Source organism: Myotis daubentonii, chromosome 11 (assembly GCF_963259705.1).
Source record: "Myotis daubentonii chromosome 11, mMyoDau2.1, whole genome shotgun sequence".
NCBI classification, from domain to species: Eukaryota; Metazoa; Chordata; class Mammalia; order Chiroptera; family Vespertilionidae; genus Myotis; species Myotis daubentonii.
The window spans coordinates 30,491,133-30,514,444 of record NC_081850.1 but is presented as its reverse complement, the minus strand read 5'-3'; the positions used below and the strand labels follow the sequence as shown (position 1 = coordinate 30,514,444).

General features: G+C 42.3%; 1 protein-coding gene across 12 annotated transcripts in view; it reads right to left on the bottom strand.

The window, feature by feature from the left end:
- The window catches only part of PTPRD (protein tyrosine phosphatase receptor type D), a 506,304-nt gene that overhangs the window by 41,755 nt on the left and 441,237 nt on the right, over positions 1 to 23,312 (bottom strand). For all 12 annotated transcript variants that reach the window (XM_059656673.1, XM_059656670.1, XM_059656671.1 and 9 more), the window contains 3 exons: positions 22,877 to 23,052; positions 10,127 to 10,246; positions 9,465 to 9,619 (listed from right to left, as the gene is read on the bottom strand). In XM_059656673.1, the coding sequence (XP_059512656.1) occupies positions 9,465 to 9,619; positions 10,127 to 10,246; positions 22,877 to 23,052 (451 nt within the window). The remainder of the gene's footprint in view (positions 1 to 9,464; positions 9,620 to 10,126; positions 10,247 to 22,876; positions 23,053 to 23,312) is intronic.

Genomic DNA, 23,312 nt, shown 5'->3' with positions numbered 1-23,312 from the left:
AATAAAACACACCCACCATTCTTGTCATAAAGACTGAGTCAAGTAACTGATGGGAAGATGCTCTGTAAATGGTTGCATTCCTACACAATAGTGATCTGATTGCTATTCTTGGGCAGGGAATGGCAAGGTGATAGTTTCTCAGTTGCCCTTGAAGGGATTTTCATGATATAGACTGAGATATGGACTTCAAATGAGATAGTTTTTTTAAAAAAATATAATTTTATTGATTTCAGAGAGGAATGGAGAGGGAGAGAGGGATAGAAACATCAGTGATAGGAAAGAATCATTGATTGGCTGCCTCCTACACTGAGAATCGAGCCCACAACCCCGGGCATGTGCCCTGATCAGGAATCGAACTGTGACCTCCTTGCTCATAGGTGGATGCTCAACCACTGAGCCACACTGGCTGGGCGAAATGAGATAGTTTCTTACAATATTGGCCTCACTTCTCTATTGCTTTAGATCTGTAATGCTTCTTTTCAAACAAATATTCCATTTTATCAGGCAGCTGGAGTACTCTTCCCAGAACTCCAAACACCTTCTTCATTTTGAGTTTTATATTTTACACCTACTGGGGCTATTGTGCAATTCTTTTTGATGTTTCTTTTGGTTCAATTACTTTTAAACTATTTCAGTGGAAGTAAGATATTTTTCTCTTATAGGATTGTGCCATCATTATATTGCAGACTTGGCATCCTGTTTTATATCACTATGTTGTTCATAAATATAGAATTTGTGTTTTTAAGCAGAATTATTGGTATATGAGAATAGAACTTGGCATAATAGTTTCCATATGGTATAATTACTTCTCCTCACCTTAAAATGTCTCCATAAATAAGGAGATAATTTGTATTTTCCACCCATTTTCTTATCCAGATATGATGGTATTTTTAACAATCTAGTCTTTCAGCTACAGAAAGCTAGCTTATTACATTACTTAATTTATACATGAAAATGAGTACCAGGTTTAAGGAAAATTATGGGTGTACAGTTTGTACTTGTCAGCATCTCAAAACTATCACATGCTTTGGCAACACTTGTGGTCTTTGATCTAAAGAGATACTTGAATGGAACAAGAATAAAGAATGGAATTTAGAATGAATGATTAAAAATGCATTAAACAACTTTCTGTACCACTTTTAGCTCCTTTGGATCACAAGGTCTTTTCTTTTTATGCTCAGATGCAATGCTTTCCAAAATCTTTTGACCTTCAGATGGCTGTTGTTGTCAATACTGGGTTGGTATTAGGAGTAAATGGTTATATTATGAATATGATCTAAGTAGTTTCTTGGTTGTGCTTTCCCATATAAAGTCAAAAAAAGATTATGAAGATTGGATCTTAGGAATCTTTCCAACCCCAAATTGTCACTTGATTTTTATTGGGCCTCACTCGGTGGCCCATGATGCTCCCAGGGCTTTATTGATCTAGAGCTGGCTCACATTCCCTTCTCCTTCCAGTTTTGAAGGCTGGTTTGATTCTACGACGTGAAAGATTTAAATTATCTCTAAGAGGTCTAGTTTACTCTCCTTCACATGTGTCATTTAGAATATAGATTCAGGGAGGTCTGATCTATCCTTCTTTCTTATTTATTCATAAACGAATACATTTCTCCTATGAAGAAAATGTATTCCCTTGTTTCTAAAAGGGGTTAACATGACTCAGAGTTAGTATATGGGTCAAGGGTTTACTATTACCTTAATGAAATGATAGCTTCATCCCAATTATTCATTCTTAACAAGAACCAAGTACTTAGAGAAAATGAGTTGTCACATCCCTTTGGTACCAGTAGCACATAAACCACAAGTGCTTGTATAAAACAATCTAAAACACTGAGCTCAAAGGAGAAAGGGGAACAAAACTTCTTTATTTCCTAAGAGGAAGACTGAAACAATATGCAAAAATATAATATATGACCTCTATAAAACCTAAGCTTAGTAAATAGCTTGAAAGTTCTCCCCTTTCTCTTTCAAGATCAAACTTTATAAATAAGGAGAAAAAATATTGCATGTCTCTAGTTCTGCATTACATAGCTACCTGTGAAGAGGTAAGGGCACCTATCCATCTGATGAACACTCAGTCAACAAATATGTTCTAAGGAACTATGTGGTCTTTGCAAGAAGAGTCAGAACTAGACAGAGGTGGGCAAAGGAGTCATGGACTTTGAAACAGGCCGAAATTTATGAGCCGTGTGACCTTGAGCAAATCACCTACGACCTCTCTATGCTTAATTGCTCCTCACAAGTAAAATATAGTGTTTTGTGTGTTAAATGAGTGTAACCAAAAGGTTTGGTAATACTTAGAAAAACAGTAATGGTTCAGTAATTGGTAGCTATTGTGATTATGTTAAGACGATTAAGGGGTCAAAGAGACACATGCTAGTAATCACCTCTGATAGAGAAAGACTGAAATAAAGGCTAGATTATGGCAATGTGATGTGGGGTCAGAAGGGAAGGAATGGCTCCTCTGACCAGGTCATCGGGGTGGCTGTAAAGTGAAATGCCCTCTAGGAAGGCCAGGCAACCTGGGGCACATAATGGCTTTGTCACTTCTAGTGGCATCAGCTCAGGCAGTTAAGCTGACCTTTCTTGGCCTCTGTTTTTTAATTGTGTGAAATGAGAGATAAAGTTTCTAGGGTTCCTACCTCTGAAGATGATTTGGGGGTGGGGATCCGTAAAACATATAAAACACTGAGAAAAGCCTTCCTAGTTGAGAAGAGAGTATATTTGATGTTGGCTAAGGGTTCAACATTCTTAACTAGGGAGCTACATCTACATATATTCATGAAATGGAGGACATGTGGGAAAGGATATAAATGATGGAGCAGAAGAAAAAGGGATTCAGAAATAGGTATAAAAAAAGACAAAGACAGTTTAAAATAATTAAACTTCCTTAAAAATACTCAAATATAAAGAGATACAAATATAGTCTCGTGCTTAAAAACAGGAACAAAAGGTAGTCCAGCCTTGCAATGATCTTACTATTTCTGCAAAAATTCCTAAAGTGCCATATAGAGTTCAACTAACTGAAGCACATGATCATTGAGCACCTACCACGATGTAGGAGCAGCGGTACAAATGTGCATAATGCATAGTCCACATGCTCTAAGATTTCACGGCACGTGCGACCTGCACACAGAAAGCTAAAGATACTACGTGTGAACACATCCTGTATGCGAGCTCAGCGAAGACTCTTTAATTCTTCTGGTGGGGAAAGGACTGGGGAATGACCTTTAAAGGTTTCTCCAGGGTATCACCTCAAATGTTTAGAATATGAAGCAATTCCTATAAATGGAGAGTTGAGCTGTGTGTAAAAAAACAGGGAGTGGTGCCGGTTTGGAGAACTGGATAGTGCATTCCAGCTTAAAAGCACTCAAGTTCAATTTGTTTACAACAAAGACAAAAACTATCACTTTTATGTCAACAAAGGCATCCAAGGGCAGTTTGCAACCTTTGCAATGCACATGAGAAATACTCTTTGAGTTGGATTATGAAACAGGGCTGAACATCAGTAGATAGAGAAGGGGAATAGGTAAGATTCTAGATTGTTCAAATATCCTTTGCTGAAAGCCAGCGATGAAAGTACTTAAAATGTTCAGCAGGTGGCTGAAAGGGTGAACAATTAGGCATGAAGGGCGAGATCAGCCTAGGTCAGTGGTCGGCAAACTGCGGCCCCTTGAGTGTGGCTCTTCCACAAAATACCACGTGTGGGTGCGCATGTACAGTGCGATTGAAACTTCGTGGCCACACTCAAGAGGCCAAAGAGCCGCATGTGGCTCGCGAGCCGCAGTTTGCCGACCACTGGCCTAGGTTATAAGGGCCATGAACATAATGCTAAGTTCTAACTTTATCTTGAAGGCATCAAGAACCTCCACATTAATTTCTCTGTATCCTTAACAGCATCATTTTAAGAGTCCAATGGTTTCTCAGGTCGTTATGAGAGCAGATTTATTGTCTAAATGATTCTAACTCATAGCTTCAAAATGTTGTCTGTTACTATGAAAAATCAGATGGCATTATCATGATGGAAAATACCTAGATTAAAAAAAATAATCTATTCAATTCAATATATGGGTATTTATAAACACTTGGTTAGTCATAGGACAGATGGCTCAGGTAATATAGATGACCTAAGTTCATGTTGAATTTTTCTCCCTAGAGCTGTAAATATACATATGGTTTTTAAGACTCACTCATTAATTAATATACCAATGATGTCACATTATTGCATACTTCCAAACTAGGCACTGTGTCCTAAGCGCTTTATGTGTATAATACCATTTAAGAAGTTAAAATTCTTATTGCTATAAACAGTTACCCCTTCTGTGAAGAAACAGAATCTAACAGGTAAGAACTTTCCAAATGGCACACAGCCAATGAGAGAACAAGCCAGAGCATTAGCCAGGCAGCCTTTGTCTCCGAGAGGGCACTCTTAATGCTGCGATTAGATGCTTGGCCTGAACTGAGGGACAGCTAGACTTGATCCTTCCTTCTACACCGAATGAACGGACTCTCTCTTAGGAATGGGGTAGAATGTATCCTTTCCTGTGACCCTCCAAGCTTTTGTCCATGCTTGTTCATTAGTCTATCCTTATAGTACTTTCTTACTATTATTGTTAGAATTCCTTCTACTTATAATGACTCTTTAGTCCTGGCATATTTTTACTATACAAAACTATTGAAGGAATGTGAATTTTCTTTTTTTCTGCCCCCCCCCTTTTTTTTTGTCTCCACCAGACTTGTACAACCTCCTCCATTCTCACAGGATTTCCCGGGTAAAGGTTTGGGTTTACTTCAAGTTAGTCACTACTTCTTCAGTAAAGAGAAAACAATTCAAATCCATTATTAGAAACATCACAACATAAAGTACAGTGTATATATTCCAGACTATCTGGTGTGATGACTTGTGCCATGACCCTGCGAACTACCATCAGCATTTCCTTGTGACTGGGCTTGTGGACCTTTCCGCATGGTGCCTTCCTGCTCAGAGATGATGTCTACACCAGCATTTCTGGGATGCACATGAGCAATTGTTATCTGGAATGACTTGAATTTGCCACCCTATCAGAACAATTATGCTCACGACTTTTAACATTCTGGTTCCCAAGACTCATGATGGTTTGAATGTTGGCAACATGGACATGGTCTCTCCTAAATAGAGAGGCCAAGGTTTCTCACCAGACACATGGGGTTACCTGCGGGTGAACACAGGTCATTTCCCGGAGTTCAGTTTATGCTGCATCTTTCCCTCACTGTGTTGTAGTTGCTGACAAATTTCTTCCACCAAATATACCTGCCCTTCTGCTGTTTGTTTCAATACCAGCTTCTCCAGAGCCTCAGGCACAGCACTTCCAAATGTCAGCAGCTATTAGCTCTGCACATTCATCTCTGTTTCCTTGTTTCTCCTGAGCCATCCATCTCTCTCCCAGCTGAGTGCAGGTGGCTTAACATAACTTAAGGGGGTGTGTGGGGGTGGGTGGGGATATGTATTTTCTCAAAATAAGGCATTATAGTTATCTATCTTTCCCTTCCCAATTGCTTAAACACTGTTTTGTGGGTCTCTCTAAGTATCTAGCACAAAGCCTTATGCCTTGCTGACGATCAACAAAGAGTAAATGGCATTTTAAAAATTGTCTATCATCTATCTATCTATCTATCTATCTATCTATCTATCTATCTATCTATCTATCTACCTATCTATCATCTTGGCTTTCCAGGACCTCACTTTAATTTACAGAAAACTTTGAGAGAGTAAACATGCTGTATTTCAAAATGCAATGGACATATAATACTGCTTTTTGTCAGTAAAGACTTCCAAGTTAGGATATATATATCTCATAGACACACACACACACATCTCTGTGTGAGCTGCATTTTTGCCGTTAGGTATATAAGGGCGCCATTTCTTCAGTGAGCTCAAACTTCCTATTTCCCTTTCCTGTGCCCAAACTCCATCTGAAAACATTTTATGATTTAACGTGTGACCCTCATAATGAAGTTAAGCTCGTGCCAGGCAGGAACACCTTGTAATCAGCCACTATGTCTCTTTGAGGCCTGCTAAGATGTGTAAGAGGGTACATTATACTGGTCAAACTAGCACCTGATGAAATCAATGGGAAGGAGAACCAGAAATCTGCTTTCATGATGCGAAAGCATTTGCTCAAATTAATAATTTCTAGTGTTTAAGAATCATGCAAAAAACCACACCACAGTGGCGGGTCCTCAAAGGTCCCTGTTGTGGTTACAGCAGAGTGAGACCTCGATTACAAGGTGAGATCGACTGGACTCCTCCACCTCTGCAGCTACCAGTACTTGCACCGAACCCCGTAGTCTCTCTTGTGTTATCATCTCTTCACCCAGCATACTGTCATTGAAAACATAAGACAAAAAAAGCATGGGGGGAGTGGTTTAGAATTTGTACAAAACTCTATAAATATTAGGTAATGTTATTATTTGCTTTTGTTGGGAAAAATAACTGCTAGAAAAGAGAAGTACAATGTTATCTTGTTTAGAATTTGCAGTCCATTGTTTATTACTATTGGAGCATGGATTAGTCAGATGAATTTTGTTGCTTTTATTCTGGTCTATCATTGTCCCATCTTTTTGTAAAAATAGAGAGTTATGCTATTAAATCATCATAGAACTGGGTTTATGGTAGAAGCTTTGTTTCCTTCCTAATATACTTGCACACTGCAATCTTAGTTTTCTGTGCAAGAAGCCATAGTCTCTCATATTTGAACTACTTAGTTTATAAAAAACTATTAGGAAGTTACAATGACTATACATTTATCTTATACAATAAAACCCTAATATGCAAATCGACTGAATGGCGGATCTACCGGTTGCTATGACGCACACTGACCACCAGGGGACAGATGCTCAACATAGGAGCTGCCCCTTGCTGGTCAGTGTATGCCCACAGGGGTAGTGCCACTTAGCCAGAAGCCTGGCTCACAGCTGGCGAGTGCAGCAGCGGTGGAGGGAGCCTCTCCCACTTCCAAGGCAGGTGGGCGCTAAGGAGGGAGGAGTCCCACACTGCGAGAGGGATGTCCACTGAGGGGTCTCGGCCTGCAAAAGGGCACAGGCCGGGCTGAGGAACCTCTCGAATGCACAAATTTCATGCACCAGGCCTCTAGTCCTATCTAATAAAAGAGAAACATGGTAATCAGCGTACGACCGCTACCCTTCCCATTGGCTAATCAGCGAGATATGCAAATTAACTGCCAGCCAAGATGGCAGCCGGCAGCCAGGCAGCTTGAAACTAACATGAGGCTTGCTTGCTTCAGTGACGGAGGACTCCAACGTTCCCCGCCTGCGCCGCCTGCTTCTGAGCCTGCAGTTTAAACATTGTAACAAATATAGAAGCTAAACAAAACTCCAGAAACCTGCTTCCAGCGAGCGGGATCTCAGAGCTGGAGTTGATACAGAGTTTCGATTATAGAACGCAAACAAACCAGATACCTTCTTTCAGCAGCGGAGGCCTCAGAGCTGGAGCCAGAGCTAAAGCTGGCCCAGAATAAAAAAAGAAAAAAAGAAAAAAAGGAGCGATTGGGAGCTTCAGTCAGCCAGAAAACAGCCCTCAGCACCTCACCCAGGCTGGACAGGCACCCCAGTGGGGACCCCCACTCTGAAGGGTGTGTGACCAGCTGCAAACAGCCATCATCCCCTCACCCAGGCTGGCCAGGCACCCCAGTGGGGACCCCCACCCTGATCCAGGACACCCTTCAGGGCAAACCAGCCAGCCCCACCCATGCACCAGGCCTCTATCCTATATAGTAAAAGGGTAATATGCCTCCCAGCACCGGGATCAGCGGAGCCTCGAGGCCTCCCAGCACCGGGATCAGCAGAGCCGAGAGGCCTCCTGGCACTGGGATCAGTGTGACAGGGGGCAGTGCCCAAACCCTCTGATCGCCCTGTGGCTCTGTGTGTGACAGGGGGCGGGGCCACAACCTCCCTATCTGCCCTGCTCTGTTCATGACAGGGCAAGGCATCCCAACCTCCTGATCAGCCCTGCTCTGTGCCTGATACGGGGGAGCTCCCCAATCCCCTGATCGCCCTGCGGCTCTGTGTGTGACAGGGTGCGGCGTCCCAACCCCCTGATCGGCCCTGCTCTGTGTGTGACGGGGTAGAGCCATAACCTTCCCATCAGCCCTGCCCTGAGTGTGAGAGTGGCACTGCCCCAACCCCCTGATCGGCCTTGCTCTGTGGGTGATATAGGGCAGCGTCCCAACCCGCCCCCCCCCCCATGGGCCCTGCTCTGTGTGTGATGGAGTAGAGCCATAACCTCCCCATCGGCCCTGCCCTGAGTGTGACAGTGGCAGCACCCCAAAACCCTGATCGGCCCTGCTCTGTGGGTAATAGAGGGCAGCGCCCCAACCCCCTGATCCGCCCTGCTCTGTGTGTGACAGGGGACGGTTCCCCAACTCCCCTATAGGCCCTACTCTGTGAGTGGCAGCGGGGAGCTCCTCAACCCCCTGATGGACCCTGCTCTGTGCGTGACAGGGTACGGAGCTCCAACCCGCCTGATGGGCCCTGCTCTGTGCGTGACAGGGGGCAGCGCCCCAACCCCCTGATGGGCCCTGCTCTGTGCGTGACAGGGGGTGGTGCTGCAACCTCCCTATCGACCCTGCCTTGAGTGTGACAGGGGGCGGTGCCCCAACCCCCCAATCGGCCCTACCCTGAGCGTGACTGAGGGTGGCATCGCAACCTCCCAATCCGCCCTGCTCTGTGCATGACAGGGGGCAGCGCCCCAACTCCCCAATCGGCCCTGCTCTGAGCCCGACCAGGGGCTGCACCTAGGGATTGGGCCTGCCCTCTGCCACCCAGGAGCAGGCCTAAGCCAGCAGGCCATTATCTCCCGATGGGTCCCAGACTGCGAGAGGGCACATGCCAGGCTGAAGGACCCTCCTCCCCCCCGAGTGCACAAATTTTTGTGCACCGGGCCTCTAGTATATATATATATGAATATTCCTCTACACAGCTGAAACTGGAAACTAATTATAAGATTAATTCTCAGAGATCAAAGGACTTGTATGCATGCATATAAGCAAAATCAATGGACACAGACACCAGGGGGGTGAGGGCATGAGTGGGGGGGGGGGGAGAGGGGGCAGAATAGGATACATATGTAATACCTTAATCAATAAAGAAAATAAAAAAATTCTCAATTCTTTTCTGTTTCATGTTCATATATTTATGCCCATGTGCACACTCAATTTTGTGTTTATTTTCACATGAAAGATAAAACAGCAGGGTAAGGTATATGGATCTATATCAAATCCTTCCTTATTGTTAGTATAGGCCTCATTTAATTGAAAAACCCTGCCTGCCTGCATTATTTATGAAGGTATTTACTATCCCAGAGGATTAAAAATTGGAAAGAGAATATCCAATGAGGAACCATTGGCGCTTCCTGTCTCCCCACGCACCTGACCCCGGGGAAAACAAGTGCTCTCCGTGGTCCTTACCTGCAGTGCACGACCATTGGGCCTGCGTCCGGAGGGTTACAGGTCTTGACTCTCCGGAGGAAAGCGAGGAAAGGTGTCGGGTGTTCTGGGACGCCGTGGTCGGGCCAGGCGGTGAACTGGAACTGCCTCACTTCTCGCTTCTCGCTGGACCCGTTCTGTGAAGTAGGAACAAGGGCTGAAATGCTGGTTTCCTAGCCCAGGTTGTAAGGGGGAGTCATGACGTGGAAGAGGTAACACGACAACGTGCATCTCGATTCCTCCCCCGACCCACTATCCTTTGGGAAGACACACTTTTTGGAGATATAAACCCCGAGCTATTTGTAAACGACAAATGTTTGTCCAGGAAGATAAAATGCCTCGGTGAGAAGCACTCCATTTTTCAGGGGTAACTATCGGGAGCACTCCTGTTATATTTTACAGGAAAAAGTGGTTCTTCCTCATCTATTCTTCATTTGCCGAAACTTTCGTTCAGAGCAAGGGTTCCATATTTACTAATAAATCGACCAAGAGAAAAATGGCTGAGGGATAATGGAAGGATTATTTCACTCTTCACCGCTGCCAGGGGAATCAAGTTATAAATAAAGCCTTCAGATATGTGATTTCTCAAAAGAATCTTCAATATTGGGAAGGGGAAAAAGGAGGTAAAAACATCAGAAGCAAACCTTGTAAAGTGCAAAGGTTCGGACACAATATGTGGCCAGCTCCACGGTGTCGAGCAGCGTCACCTGGACCAGCCCGTGGGTTTCTGTGCCCCTGCTGGGCCAGTACTGGTCACACTTCACCTGGAAGAGAGGAGCGACACATTCAGGGCAGGCGCTCATCCATTTCTCTATTAGCTCCACTGTGAGTTGCTGCTGGAGGAAAACAGCTTTTCTGCATTTCCTTTCATGTGGGTCTTTTTCTGGCACTCATTCCTGCTATCCCAATATATGTAAATGACTGCCCTGATGCCAATATAAACCACATTTTTCAAACTGGTAGGAATACTAAGCAGTAACAGATTCAATTTTCCCGGAGAAAAAATAAACTGCAGATTGTTGCCGGTAAAATAAGTAGAGAGGTATGTGAAACTTCAGAATACTTGAAAAGAAAACACACAAGTCTGTTCTGGGATAGACGTTAAGAATCGCATAGGGAAGATCCCACGTAGGCATTTACACCACACGGTGAGATAGTGAGCCTTTATCCATCAAGGTTTGCAGGCACATGTTATTTCATCTTGTGCTATCACAATTTCCAAATATGTTCATTTAAAGAAAAGTGGGCATAATTTGTAAATCAATCAAAGTATAATAAACAACATAGCGTTTTTTAACATACCAGAAAAATGGTACTTGCATTCATGACAAATTAAATCTGTAATGTCTAGGAAAAAATGAGCTGTCTGTTCTTAAAAAAAGAAGTCTCAGAGGGTCACACACTAGCAGTGCAAAGTTTAAATAATTTAAAATTTATTCATTTAAGATGAATAATCTACCATTTCTATGTGGAGTCGAAGAAAAGCACTTAAAAAAGTATTCACCCAATTAATTTAACATGCAGCAAAGAATAATTCAAGGTCTGCAATACGACTCAAATTTACTGAATGTGTCCTTTGGGCATTAAAGAGCATAATGAAAAATGACACACACACAACACTGTATTTTCTAGCAAGGCCATAGATCAGAATATATTTACCCTTTCTATCTCAGATTAAAAGAAAAATGGGAGTAATTCCTCTGGAAACAAACCAAAATGTATTTCTCTAGGCAAAGAAATCTAGTACTATTTAATATTAGGAAACCCACCTCCTACTTGAAAAAGGAAGAGGTGAAAGTTACAACCACTGGATTGAAATAAAACAATGAGGCATTATTAGCACAGATGTTGGAATTTTTTTGACCAGTGAATAGTATTACTAGATAATTATTTGCTTTTATGTTGAATATGAATATCAGTATCATTCTGTGAGAAATACTGTAATTTTCCATTTCATAGATAGAGCATCTACTCCTCAAAGGACGCTGGGCCTTCTAAAAAGGGAGAGGTTTTATCCTCTACACAATCTCCTAGACAAGAAAAAGAAAACAAGAGAAAAACGCCTAAATGTACACTTAAACAATAATACAGATATTGACTTTACAATGTTTGACTTCTGTGCCTTTATTTCAACAGCGAGACCACACAAAAATATCTAGTTCATGAAAAGCAAACAAAAATAGTTGGCAGTAAAATGGAAAAATTGTCTCTTAATAGGATTTATAAAAAATTATTTGTATGATTCCTAGAGCACAAAATAGTCTTCTGTGTGTTACATGTCTACCATATGTTCTAACTCAAAGAAAGACAACATGAGGAAAAGACTTTAAGAACACTGATGCAGTGGCCAGCGCTTAGCACCTCTGTGTTTTCTGACCATCCGTTAAAACCCAAGCCGTATCCGGACAGACTTAGCCAAGGCCCTTACCTGAATGGAGCCAACACTACTTACATAGCCACTATAGAAATGGAAACACACACACACACACACACACACACACACACACACACACACACGCACACGCACACAAACACAAAAATCAAGCCAAAGGCTGTTTTCAACCATGAAATAGATGTCAAGTTGATGTCACGCTGCAAAGGCCAGAAGTAACTTTGGAGGCCTCTTATTTCAACATGAGAGAGGAGGCCAGCGATGTGTTAAGGTGAAGAATCAAGAGAGAAACTCAAACTCATCACTTGACAGTTTCAGCTGGATGCCAACCCTCTCAAATCAAAACCAACAGTTCAAATCCCGGGAGGACAAATGTCACTACGGCGGGCGCAAAAAGAGAAGTAAATGTATAAGGTCAGTTCAAGGCACCGAACCAGATGCAATGCAATCATATTTCAAAGCTTGGCCTCGGTTACCCTCAGACCCATTGGTGAGGGAAACAAAGGGAATACAGGAAGGAACCATGAGCCGGCCTTTTAGTGAGCTCTGGACCATTATTCAGTGACTTTCATCTATATATCCCCTCCATACTCAAGACGTAGGAGAAACTAAAATTGCACTAATCATTCTCATCATGCTAGTAATAAGTTTAGAACTGCAACTATTACTGTCTTAGACTCTGAACCCTTTAGGAAAAAAATTCCACCAAACATGATTAGAAGGAATGAATACTGTGAATATTGTTAGCCAAAAAAAAAAAAAAAAGCTTTTGTACTCAATTTAAATAATGTACTTTAGTCTTACTTTTTACAAAGAAGATGTTTGAAAATCAAAGTCAACTGCAAAAACTGGGAGCAATTCTTTAAAGCAAATATATTGAAACACTGCTGTTTCTCTCAGGAAATATTTCACAAAGGGAGCTTCTGGATCACTAAACATTGCAACGTGTGTGCGCAGGCACACATCTGGGCTTGGCAGAGGGATTAGAAGCCGCCCCTGAGCTTATCTGAACGGCTACAGCAACACAGTCTTCCTTCATTAGTAAATACCTCAGCGCTGCTTTTCCCAGCCTCACTCGCAGAGTAGCCTGCACAGGTTGCATCTGATTTCTGAGGGCCACATTTAAGGGCTTAGTTTTACTGACAGCTATTCTTTTAAGTCTTTCATTTGTAGCCATTCACTAAACAAATAACATCTGATTTCAACATCAGAGAGCAAGTTGGAGGTGCAGTGAGAAAAGACACAGGAGAACAATAGAAATGATTTTTTTCCTAATTAGCTAATGCAAATGATCTAGCTCCATTTTTTCTCTCTTGAAATGTCTTCTGTGACAACAGCCCCTCTCCCCATCTTTTTTCCTGGGAGAAAATCTCTGAAGGTATTTCCAGAGAGGGTTACTAAGAACTTCTTAGGCTTCATGCATAGGGCTGGCGTGGGCGCAGATGTGTATATAAGACCTAGAAGGCAGGAGGAGCTCCTGAGTGCGAAGGCTGATTTTTGCTTTTTCCTATTTTATTCTAATGTGACTACAAGTGACTCATGGACAGCCTGGCAGCATCGCTGGATGACCGCTAAGCTGCTTCTCTATTTCTAGGACCCGAACCCCATGGGCTCATCTGTAAAATGGGAACACTATCTCTTCCATGCCTGGGCTATTATAAGGCCCCAAAATCATGACATTGAACTCAATGGCCAGCACAAGTAGTCATTCCAACAGGCGATAGCTATTAATTATCAGTTAGACCATGTTCTTGATTCTATTAGTTGTTATGAATGACCTCAATAATTCTAAATGTGAAAGAGGCACATGTTTTTAAACCCAGCAGATATGTGTTTAGGACAGTCCAGGTGGAAGGCAAGGTGTTAGCAGGTATAGGGGACACCAAAGTGAAATGACAGGTAGACTCTGCCCCAAATCCATCAGCCTTATTGACTAAGGAGTTGTGATTACATCTCCTGGTTCTCCGAAGAGGTCGTTGTGAGATTCCAAACCACTCCCTCCAGCTACCTGGGCCCAGGCCTGCGGAGAGAAGAGGATGCCTTGGAGTGGGAGGCGGGGAAGGAGAGCAGCAGAGTCTGCTGCCAGGCTGTGGTTTTGAAGCATCAGCCGGTACCTCTCCTTGAGGCCTAAACTACGAGACAGTTCCGATTTCTGGCCAAATTTCGGGGAGATTTCTTTTTAATATCACAAAGTGATCACCCTTAGATGGTAAGCGTTCATTTCTTTATAATTATGGAAAGGAGAGGTTGACCACAGCTACAGGTATGTTATGAAATTAATTCATTTGACCTCTTTCATGACAAACCATCAAACGCGAGGTGATAAAGTGATAAAGCACACATATAGGTATTCAGAAGGGAGTATCTTGAGGGTTTGACTGGCAGGTCTGCTGACTGCTTCAGGGGAACGCGTTCCTCTGGTTCCACATTTGCTCACACGTGGCTTATCCTGGAAGTGCCTGGCACGTCACAGGCACTCAGCAACTGGAAGCCAACATTATAAGCAACTATACTGTGGTCTAGGTTGGCTTATTTTCAAATGGGCTAAAATTTTGTGAAACTAAAACCTCCTTCTTTCCAGTTAATAAAGACTTATTGAGTGTGGCAGCATGGCCAACCATCCCAATTCCAAATGTAACGAACCAAGACCTCCGAAGGGTCCCAGCATCACGGACACCAAATGCATTTGCCACATGGCACTCTGAGAAGCCTGCCTGGGGCCGGATTATTTTGCCAAAGAAGGACATAGGACAGACAATGAATGATGTATGGGCAACATGACTGCTGCTGAAAGTGACTGGAAATCAATATCTAATAAGTTAGGGTACAGGATTCTCCTGTGACAGAAGTATGTTAACATTCGATAGCACAAATCAAAGTTGTTATTGGAAGTGAGGAAATGTTAACACACACTTATCAACACCTATTTAAAAAGGGCCAGTGCAGTAAGAGACAGTTTTAGAGAAATGTTAGGATATATTTTAGGGAACAGAAAAAAGTTATATGCTAAACTGTTTATTTCTTAGGTTATAATATCTCTTTTGGAAGTTTTTAAGACCAGTTTTAATACTTAATTTTTCACAATAAGGACAGTGATCACCTCAATGATTCTATTGTCTCTTAACAAAACCATCTGTTTTATTTCCCTTTTCATTTGCTCTTTGCTGACCAAAATATGGTGAAAGATCAAGGGCAATGGAAAACCTGAAATGAGAGTAATGTTAAAGAATTTTACTACCAGTGAAGTAATAGCTTTTCATAAAAAAACTATAAAGTTGAAAAATATTATTCTCTAAATAAACCAAATTATGTATCATAAAACTGCTTATTGGTTCATTGAATTATTCTAACATTTTCCAAACCATTTGTTAATTCAAAAGAATGGACATTCTTTTTGTTTTATGTGTGCTATAGACTGAACATTTGTGTCTCCCTAAAATTCATATGCTGAAATCTAATTCCCTGTGTGATGGTATTAGGAGATGGAGCCTTTGAGAGGTTAAGTCAAGAGAGTTAAGCCCCCGTGGCACAGAATCAGTGCCTCCAAAGAGAGACCCCAGAGAGCCCTCTCGCCCCTCCCATTACTTGAGGACATAGTGAGAAGGCAGCTGTCTATGAATCAGGAAGTTGATCCTCAACAAACACTGATTCTGCCAGTGTTTTGATCTTAAACGTCCCAGCCTTTGGAATGGTGGGGAAGAAATGCCTGTAGTTTATAAATTGCCCAGTCCATGGTATTCTGTGAGAGCAGCCCGAACAGACTAAGAAAATGTGTCTGCCGAAAGTTAACAGAGTTGCTGCACTAAACTTTTCCAATGACTTCTCCCATTACACGGAGTGTCATTACCTCTCCCGTTTCTGTATTGTAAGCAGAGGGCAATCCTGTGAAATGCCCCTTTGCAGTGGCCGGGTCTGGCTTGAGTCCTTCGTGTTTGCGCCTGGGTTCTAATCATTCCTGGCAGTGGCTGGGTGCTCCACACAGCCCTGCTGCCACCTCTGCTTCTGCCCTGGTCTTCCCAGTGGCTGCCACTGGCCCAGAAACATGCCTGCATCCTTACCACTGAGCAATATCACTAGTGGCACAAAGTTTCAATAAAAAGGTATTTCCATACACCAGCCAGTTATTTTAATAATCAGTACAACTGCACTGATGCATACCAGCTAAACATCAGCCTTGCCTGAGACTAGAGACCAATCTATACGTCCCAAAACCTTAAAATGACCTAATCCAGCCTGGGATGGCTATAAACACGGCTTCAGAGAAGGAAAAGGGCTTTGCAGAAGTCATCAGGGTCCAGTTTTATCTCCTCTTCCAAGTCCAGCTCTTTCTTTAGGCTGTGATGCCTCCAACTCACTTTGCTAGGAATGTTCTGAGCCAGAATCTGTTGGCTTCCATTGTAAATAGAGGAGGCAGGGTGGGAAAGAGGTAGAAAATCCAGGAAGCTAACAAACAATAGGCAATTGGTGGGATTCTTTTTCTTTTATCTGACACTATGTCTGTTGACAAGAGAAAACCAAGAGTATGGGACTTGCCAGATAAGGAGCCAAACATCCGTTAGGTTGCCAACTTGAGCATCATCCTTTTTGTTGCTGGTGTCCTATTTACATTAGGTATCCAACACTTTTCAAAAACAATCCCATACATCACGCAGACTCCAAAGGCAATGTTTGTACTGCCGTTCCTATAGCTGCTCAAGGAAAAAGCAGTTTCTGCTGCTCTAGATAGGCAGCGCTTCAGGCTGCAGTTGGAGAAATTAAATGTTCAAGGCCTTCGGCGCTTCCAGTTCTATTTGGAAGAGGACACAGGCCTGGCATTTGGAAAGCATTTGTTCTCCATTAAACCTACCGAACCTTGACAAACCAGAGGGGCCAAGAATTAGTCTGCCGTTGGCCAAGGCTGGGCCGTCCCGAACGATAACGACAATGAAAACAATAACACTGCCATTTGTAATCTTCAACCGGATTCTGCCTTCATTTAACCCCACATGACCTCGCAATCTGAAAAGAATCTCAAGATTTGTTTTATAGGAAAACAAGAAAAGGTTTGACCAGCATCTCTATTTTTTTTTTTTTTTTTTTTTTTTTTAGCTTTTTGCCTGCAATTGCCGTCTTGCCTTTAGGCCATAGAACCAAATGTGTGTCTCCATCCCAACTTCAGTCTCATTCACGGGAAATTTACTAAAGTGACATTCAAAGACTGGAGAGGACATAGGAAGAGCAAGTGGTCACCAAGGTCAGAAGTGTTCCGCTGGCCAAGTGCCAAATCTCCATACTCTAATTCCCTAACTTAGTATAGAGAACTTTGATCACTCTCTGGCCTAAGATGAACAAAAGTCACGAAGCAGTAAACATTTGATCTGCTCTAGCAATGAATACCATCAAATGGTTTCCAAGATACTCAAGATACTCTATTTCAAAACAGAAAATAGGGTTTAGCTAGCTTGGAAATCACGTCTCTCCCTATGCTAATACTACACATCAGTGTGGCTCACAATGGATGATAATTCAAATCATGAATCACATACTCTTTGCTGACTGTCAAAATTCCACTCCCCATCCTCAACATTTATGGCACTAAGTACCGCCACAGTCACAGCTCTTTAAGTGAACCAACTCCCACTCTAACGCTTGGAAGACACAGAATCAACGAGGAGTGTCAACTCTGGGCAGCAACTGAAGGCAGGCCCGTGAGAAGGTGAGAACTAGTGAAAGCCAAATAAGCCATTTCAGCTTCTAACACTAAGCAAGGCTGCTTAAGGATTTGCCAAGCATGAGGTTTGCCCATTCCCTCTGACCTGTGTGCCTCACATGGGGAACAAAGCAGAGGAGAAGTAGTCAAAAGCAGATAAAGGAAGAAAAAAAAAGTGGACAATCATCAACAAAACAATAAAGCTTCCTGGGCCAGGAATCACCTTGGCAAATCCCACCTTGGAGACTCCAATTCTTCAAGTGAGACTGCCAAGCATGTGTCCCAGTTGCCCACAAATAACAACCTCGGAGAGGAACTCCCAGCTGTATATATTTTACTCCCTTACCATGTTTCATTTTTTCCGAACTTTTTCCCCCCTACATGTGGTTGCCCAAACCAATTCATGTGCTTACTGGCATGTTATGAAACATGGAAACAATTAGAGGCCACATTCTAGGGCACCAGAATGATCTTCTACAGAATCAATGAACTACGCAGAACTTGAGAGCATTTGGCAAAAAAAAGATGGAAACTGTGGAATAAAACCCACTAACCATATCTCATGTCATAGTACATTTTACAAGGCTTTAGATTGACCTGTATTTCAGGCAGCAATCATATTTTAACTTAAAAATCTCCAGATTTTAGCCTTTTATTTTATTTTCTTTATCTATCTGAATGACACTCATAGAAAATACTCAATCTATAATACACATTTCCTCTTTGGGGTTGAAAATAGTGTATTTATCACACAAATAGTCTTTTCAGGTAGGTTTGAGATCCTAACTGAATAGGGGGAATAATATTATTTGAAAATCAAAGAACTTAAGTTTTCAAGTGGCCAACTGAAGTCCTAAGTCATATCTCACAGGACTAAGACCTTCTTTAGTCATTCAAACCAAAGAGTGCTCAGTTCCCTCACAAAAGGCCAATTAAACTTCTAACACCTGCTAATGACTCCAGTGGCCCTTTGTGTGAATCAGCTGTAGTAGCTCAGCAAGGGTTATAAGCTGCTTTATCAACAGTAGGCCAGAACGACAAGGTAAGAGTGAGCCAAGCCTGGGCAAAACAGAAAGCTGGAAAAAACAGGTCATAGGTCTTAAGGAGAGAATTCCCTAGCATCATCAAGTAAATAAGAATGGGGAAGATGCCCTAACTGATTTGGCTCAGTGGAGAGAGTGTTGGCCTGCGGACTCAAGGGTCCCAGGTTCGATTCCGGTCAAGGGCATGTACCTTGGTTGCGGGCACATACCCAGTGGGGAGTGTGCAGGAGGCAGCTGATTGATGTTTCTCTCTCATCGATGATTCTAACTGTCTATCCCTATCCCTTCCTCTCTGTAAAAAATCAATAAAAATATATTTTAAATAAAAGAATGGGTAAGAAATGTGGTATCTAAAATACATGGACTTTACTGACAATTATTACCACATATAACTCATATCAATATCACTGACTATTTTTATATTGTACTAGAGGCACAGTGCATGACATTTGTGCACTGGTGGTGGTGTGTGTGTGTGGGGGGGTCCCTCAGCTTGGCCTCTGCCCTCTCGCAATCCGGGAGCCCCCAGGGGATGTCCGACTGACAGCTTAGGCCCACACCCCAAGGTTGTTCCACCATTCGGCTGATTTGTGTATTAGCCTTTTATTATGTAGGATTCCTTCAAGATATGGCTGCAATGGAAGTAGCAGCCACAGTAGCCATGGTCTGTTTGCAGACTGATGAATGAGTTTCTGCATCCATTCTGGAGAGTCTGTCCTGGGGAAAGGCAAGTACAAAAACCCCCACAAAAAATGCCCATGTTCTCAGCTACACTCTCCTCTGGACCATAATGCATGGGTGTGTTACACTGGGAACAGTTAGCAGGATCCACCATGTGCAGTGACTCTATGAACTTGGTCAGGATTCACTGTCAACCACAGAAAATCAAATTCATTTCATTTGGAAACAAAAAATTTAATTATTTGGAAGACAGCTTTAGGAGGAAGTAAAGGTGTATTGGTAAAGCCTCCAACTTCTCTCTCTCAAACCAAACAATAACAGTTGAGATTCACTGAGCCATCTTGTCACATTCTTTATCTCAGTCAATACCCACAGTAATCCTTCCATGCAAGTCAAAAAGGAGAAATGAGACTTTGAGAACTCTAGTAAATTGCTCATTATTACATAGCAAATAAGCACTAGAATCTTAATCTAGACCCAGACATTTAACTGTCAGACAGCCCTACTTGGAACTGTCTTGTAGCTTCCCCTTTCTCTGACGGTGATGCCCCCAGAGTCTTGTGTAACACTGTTATCCTCTCTTCCCTTTCCTTTTCTTCTCTCTTCTCCACCCCAAATCTCCAGTCAACACGTATTCCTACATACTTGTAATACACATAAGTGTTTAGACACACACACTTTCCCCCATGTACCAAGGAGATGAATATTATTTCAAGAACCTGAGCCTTAATCAAAATAAGAAACTTTTAGGTTTCAGCCCTTGGAGAGGCGATTCATTTAAACTACCCGGACCACCTCCATTTATGAGGGGAGACTACAGGCAATTCCTAACTAAAGCCAAAGTAGTTTAAACGTCTGCTTTGAAGCTGGCTGCTGAGAATTGAGAATTCATTGAGACTTCAGGCCAGCCACATAAGCCACAAAGTTCCTCAAGTATGGAGCTATATATTTCAGCAACAACCAACCACTATACAATATTGTTTTTACAGTGAAACTCAATCCAAGGTCTTGTTTGAGAACCCAGGAATGCCTAGCCCTTTCTCCCCAAGACTTTAGGTGAAGAAGACACTTCATAGGGAAAAGGTGAGGTGGGTGGATGTGAAGGAGAAAGATGGAAGGACAGGTGACATAATTTGGGGCACCAGATCTCTCTGTTGCATTTGGTCATTTATTCTCAGGTGCTCCAGGCTAGAGAACAAAGGTCTTTGGTGCTTTAGGGATCAGGGCTCATTGCTATGAGCAGATTGATAAAGGTTGGAATTCCTCAGCATTGGCTTATGCAGGTCATCACAAGTTTGGGTACAGGCTGAATCACCACAGAATGAAAATCACAAGACAGCATTTTAATTGGCCTCCTTTAGGCCATTTAACAAAGAGAAAGCTAACTTGCAAGAGCAAAGAGTAATTAATGAAGGGAGGAAACAGAGGTTCCTTTAGTGACTTCTAAGTAAGTTCCTCTGTCTCAGGTGGGGGGTGGGGGGAGTAGCCTGCAACATAAAGATAAACCGCAGGTACTGAAGTCACAATGCCTTCCGTCAAGAACTGCTCATTACCATCAGATGCCGCTGTGGCAGAGGGGCCAGTGAGAACTAACTTTATTATTAGAAGCAATTAGGGAGAAAAGGGGAAGAATTTCATTTGGTTATTTCAAAACAAGTTTCTGTGCATAGTTTAATGAAGGCCTGCAGTGTCAAGATAAAATGTGTGTTTTACTGAAAACAGCTTTTGCAAATGACTGCTTGTTACCAGCCGGTCTCTCCCAGCAGAGTGGTCCGGGTAGGTTGGATTTACACGCCTGCCAAAGTAGAAGCGTTTAGCTGTCTCAGCTTCACAGAAGTGTTACCAGGCAGCATGGACCAATGGTAAAGCACGTATGTTCTGGATTCAGACTGTGTCTTCAATTCCTAATACTGCCCTGGTAGCTAAATGACCTTGGGTGACCTTCTGGAATGTTCTAGCCAGAGTTTACTCATATATAAAGTGGAGATCGTGGTAGTATATATCTCAGAGGGTGGTTGAGAAATAGCAATATACCTAATATGTGTTTGACACTGTTATAATTATTAACAGGTTTATTCAAGAATCATTTGGGTAGGGCAGTGGTTGGCAAACTGCGGCCCCTTGAGTGTGGCTCTTCCACAAAAAACCACATGCGGGCGCGCAAGTACAGTGCGACTGAAACTTCCTGGCCACACTCAAGGGGCCAAAGAGCCGCATGTGGCTCACGAGCCTCAGTTTGCCGACCACTGGGGTAGGGGGTTGTTGTTAAAGAAAGGGCTTGCGGTATAAGGGGTACCCTAAGTACAAATCAATAATGGGTCCATTTATATCTTTTGGCATTAGCATGTAAAGATACTTGTCTTCAGAGTCATAACAATTTTTTATCTAAATTCATTTCAGACAATATTTCAATTTGTCTATAGAATCCACATGCTGTAAAAAGATCTGATTTTTTTTTTTTTTTTAGTTTTGCACAACCAGTTGTGAAACATCTCTTTTTACTGCTCCACTCCTTATCTGTAAGGTAACAGCTGGGACTTTTTGTATTTTCCTAAGTCTGAGCTTTTTCCTTAGAAATCCTCGTGGCAGCTTTCACCTCTTCTGTCACATACAGACCGAGGCTGAGAGAAGCTGCCGTGAACTGCGCTTGGACCATCTGGAAAGTCTCAGCTATCACACAGCAAATGGGGAGGTGGGGCTTGGCTTCCTTCTGCATATCCACTGGGGGCTGCTGTGACCACTCTGAGAGACCTCTCAGTGGTGGTTTCAAACTCTCCCCTGCATGTCCCGCTCTTCAGCGAGAGGTACTGTCCTCTTCAGCGATTTTTCAGAGACTTCATTAAATTCTTAAGATTTAAAGATTGACTTTCATAAAAAAAATAGTATTGACTTTCATCAGTTGGCTACAATATCTGCTTATTTTCCTGGGAATATGGCTTACCCATTATGTTTTGGTTTCGCAAATCAGCAGCATTTAACTAACGTGCTATGTACCATAATATTAGATCCATATGATGGCTGCAACTCCTTCCTTGGACCTTATAAGCAATGACTATATTATTAAAATCTTCTCATTTTGGAGAAGGCTAAACTAGCAAAATACCCTCTACACGTTTATTTTTCTGGCTTCCCTGAGTTAATTTACACAATTTGAATAATTTAAATAAGAGCCCGTGGTGTCACATCATTTTAGATCTTATGCTTCAGATTGTGGGAAACCAAAAGTTAAAAATACTGGGAAGTAGATTTTGGTGAAATTCTCCCCCAAAGTCTGTGTGTTCAATGAATGTTTTTGAAAGAGTTAGTGCAAGCTAATAACTATTTTCCCTAAGCAAGTAATCTACTTCTTTGAGTAATAATTTTTTGTTTGTTTTAGGGATCGCACACATTGTAACATGAAAGAATTTCACTTTTGAAAGACTCAGAAGTGTTGAGGAATGATTGGATCAGAGTTGTTGATGCCCATTCACAATAATGTCAGTCAGAAGGTCAGAGCTTAAGGTTGGATTCTGAACAGAATAAAATATGCAACATTGGGAGTATCTAGGGGAAGATTTTTCAGAGGGAAGAGGCAGATATTTATTCTTACCCTGGATCGTTCTTCTAGTTTTGTCATCATGACAACTGTGGCACTCCTTTGCTCCCATATCATTCTCCAAAAGTCCCCGAATGTTTCAGGGAGAGATCCCTGTGTTGCAATGTAGGCGTTTTGCTTCCTGTAACCATCTATGTAGTTGGCATTCACATAGTCACTTCCTGGGATGCCTGTAAAGGAGGAATGTTATTCAACTAAGTGAGCGCATCACAAGAGGAAATAACCTGGGAGACAGCCTAATGGCATTGCCCATTGCTGTTCCACGCTGCTCTAGAGGACTCACAGTGATGTATTAGAATTTGGGTTCTAAGCAAGATTCAAAACAGGTCTAATAGAATTAAACAAATGCAATGTTTGAGTTGTTAGGTCTTTATAAAATGACAAGGGGGACTACCAAAGAAAGAACAACACAACCGAGTGTCCACAGAAT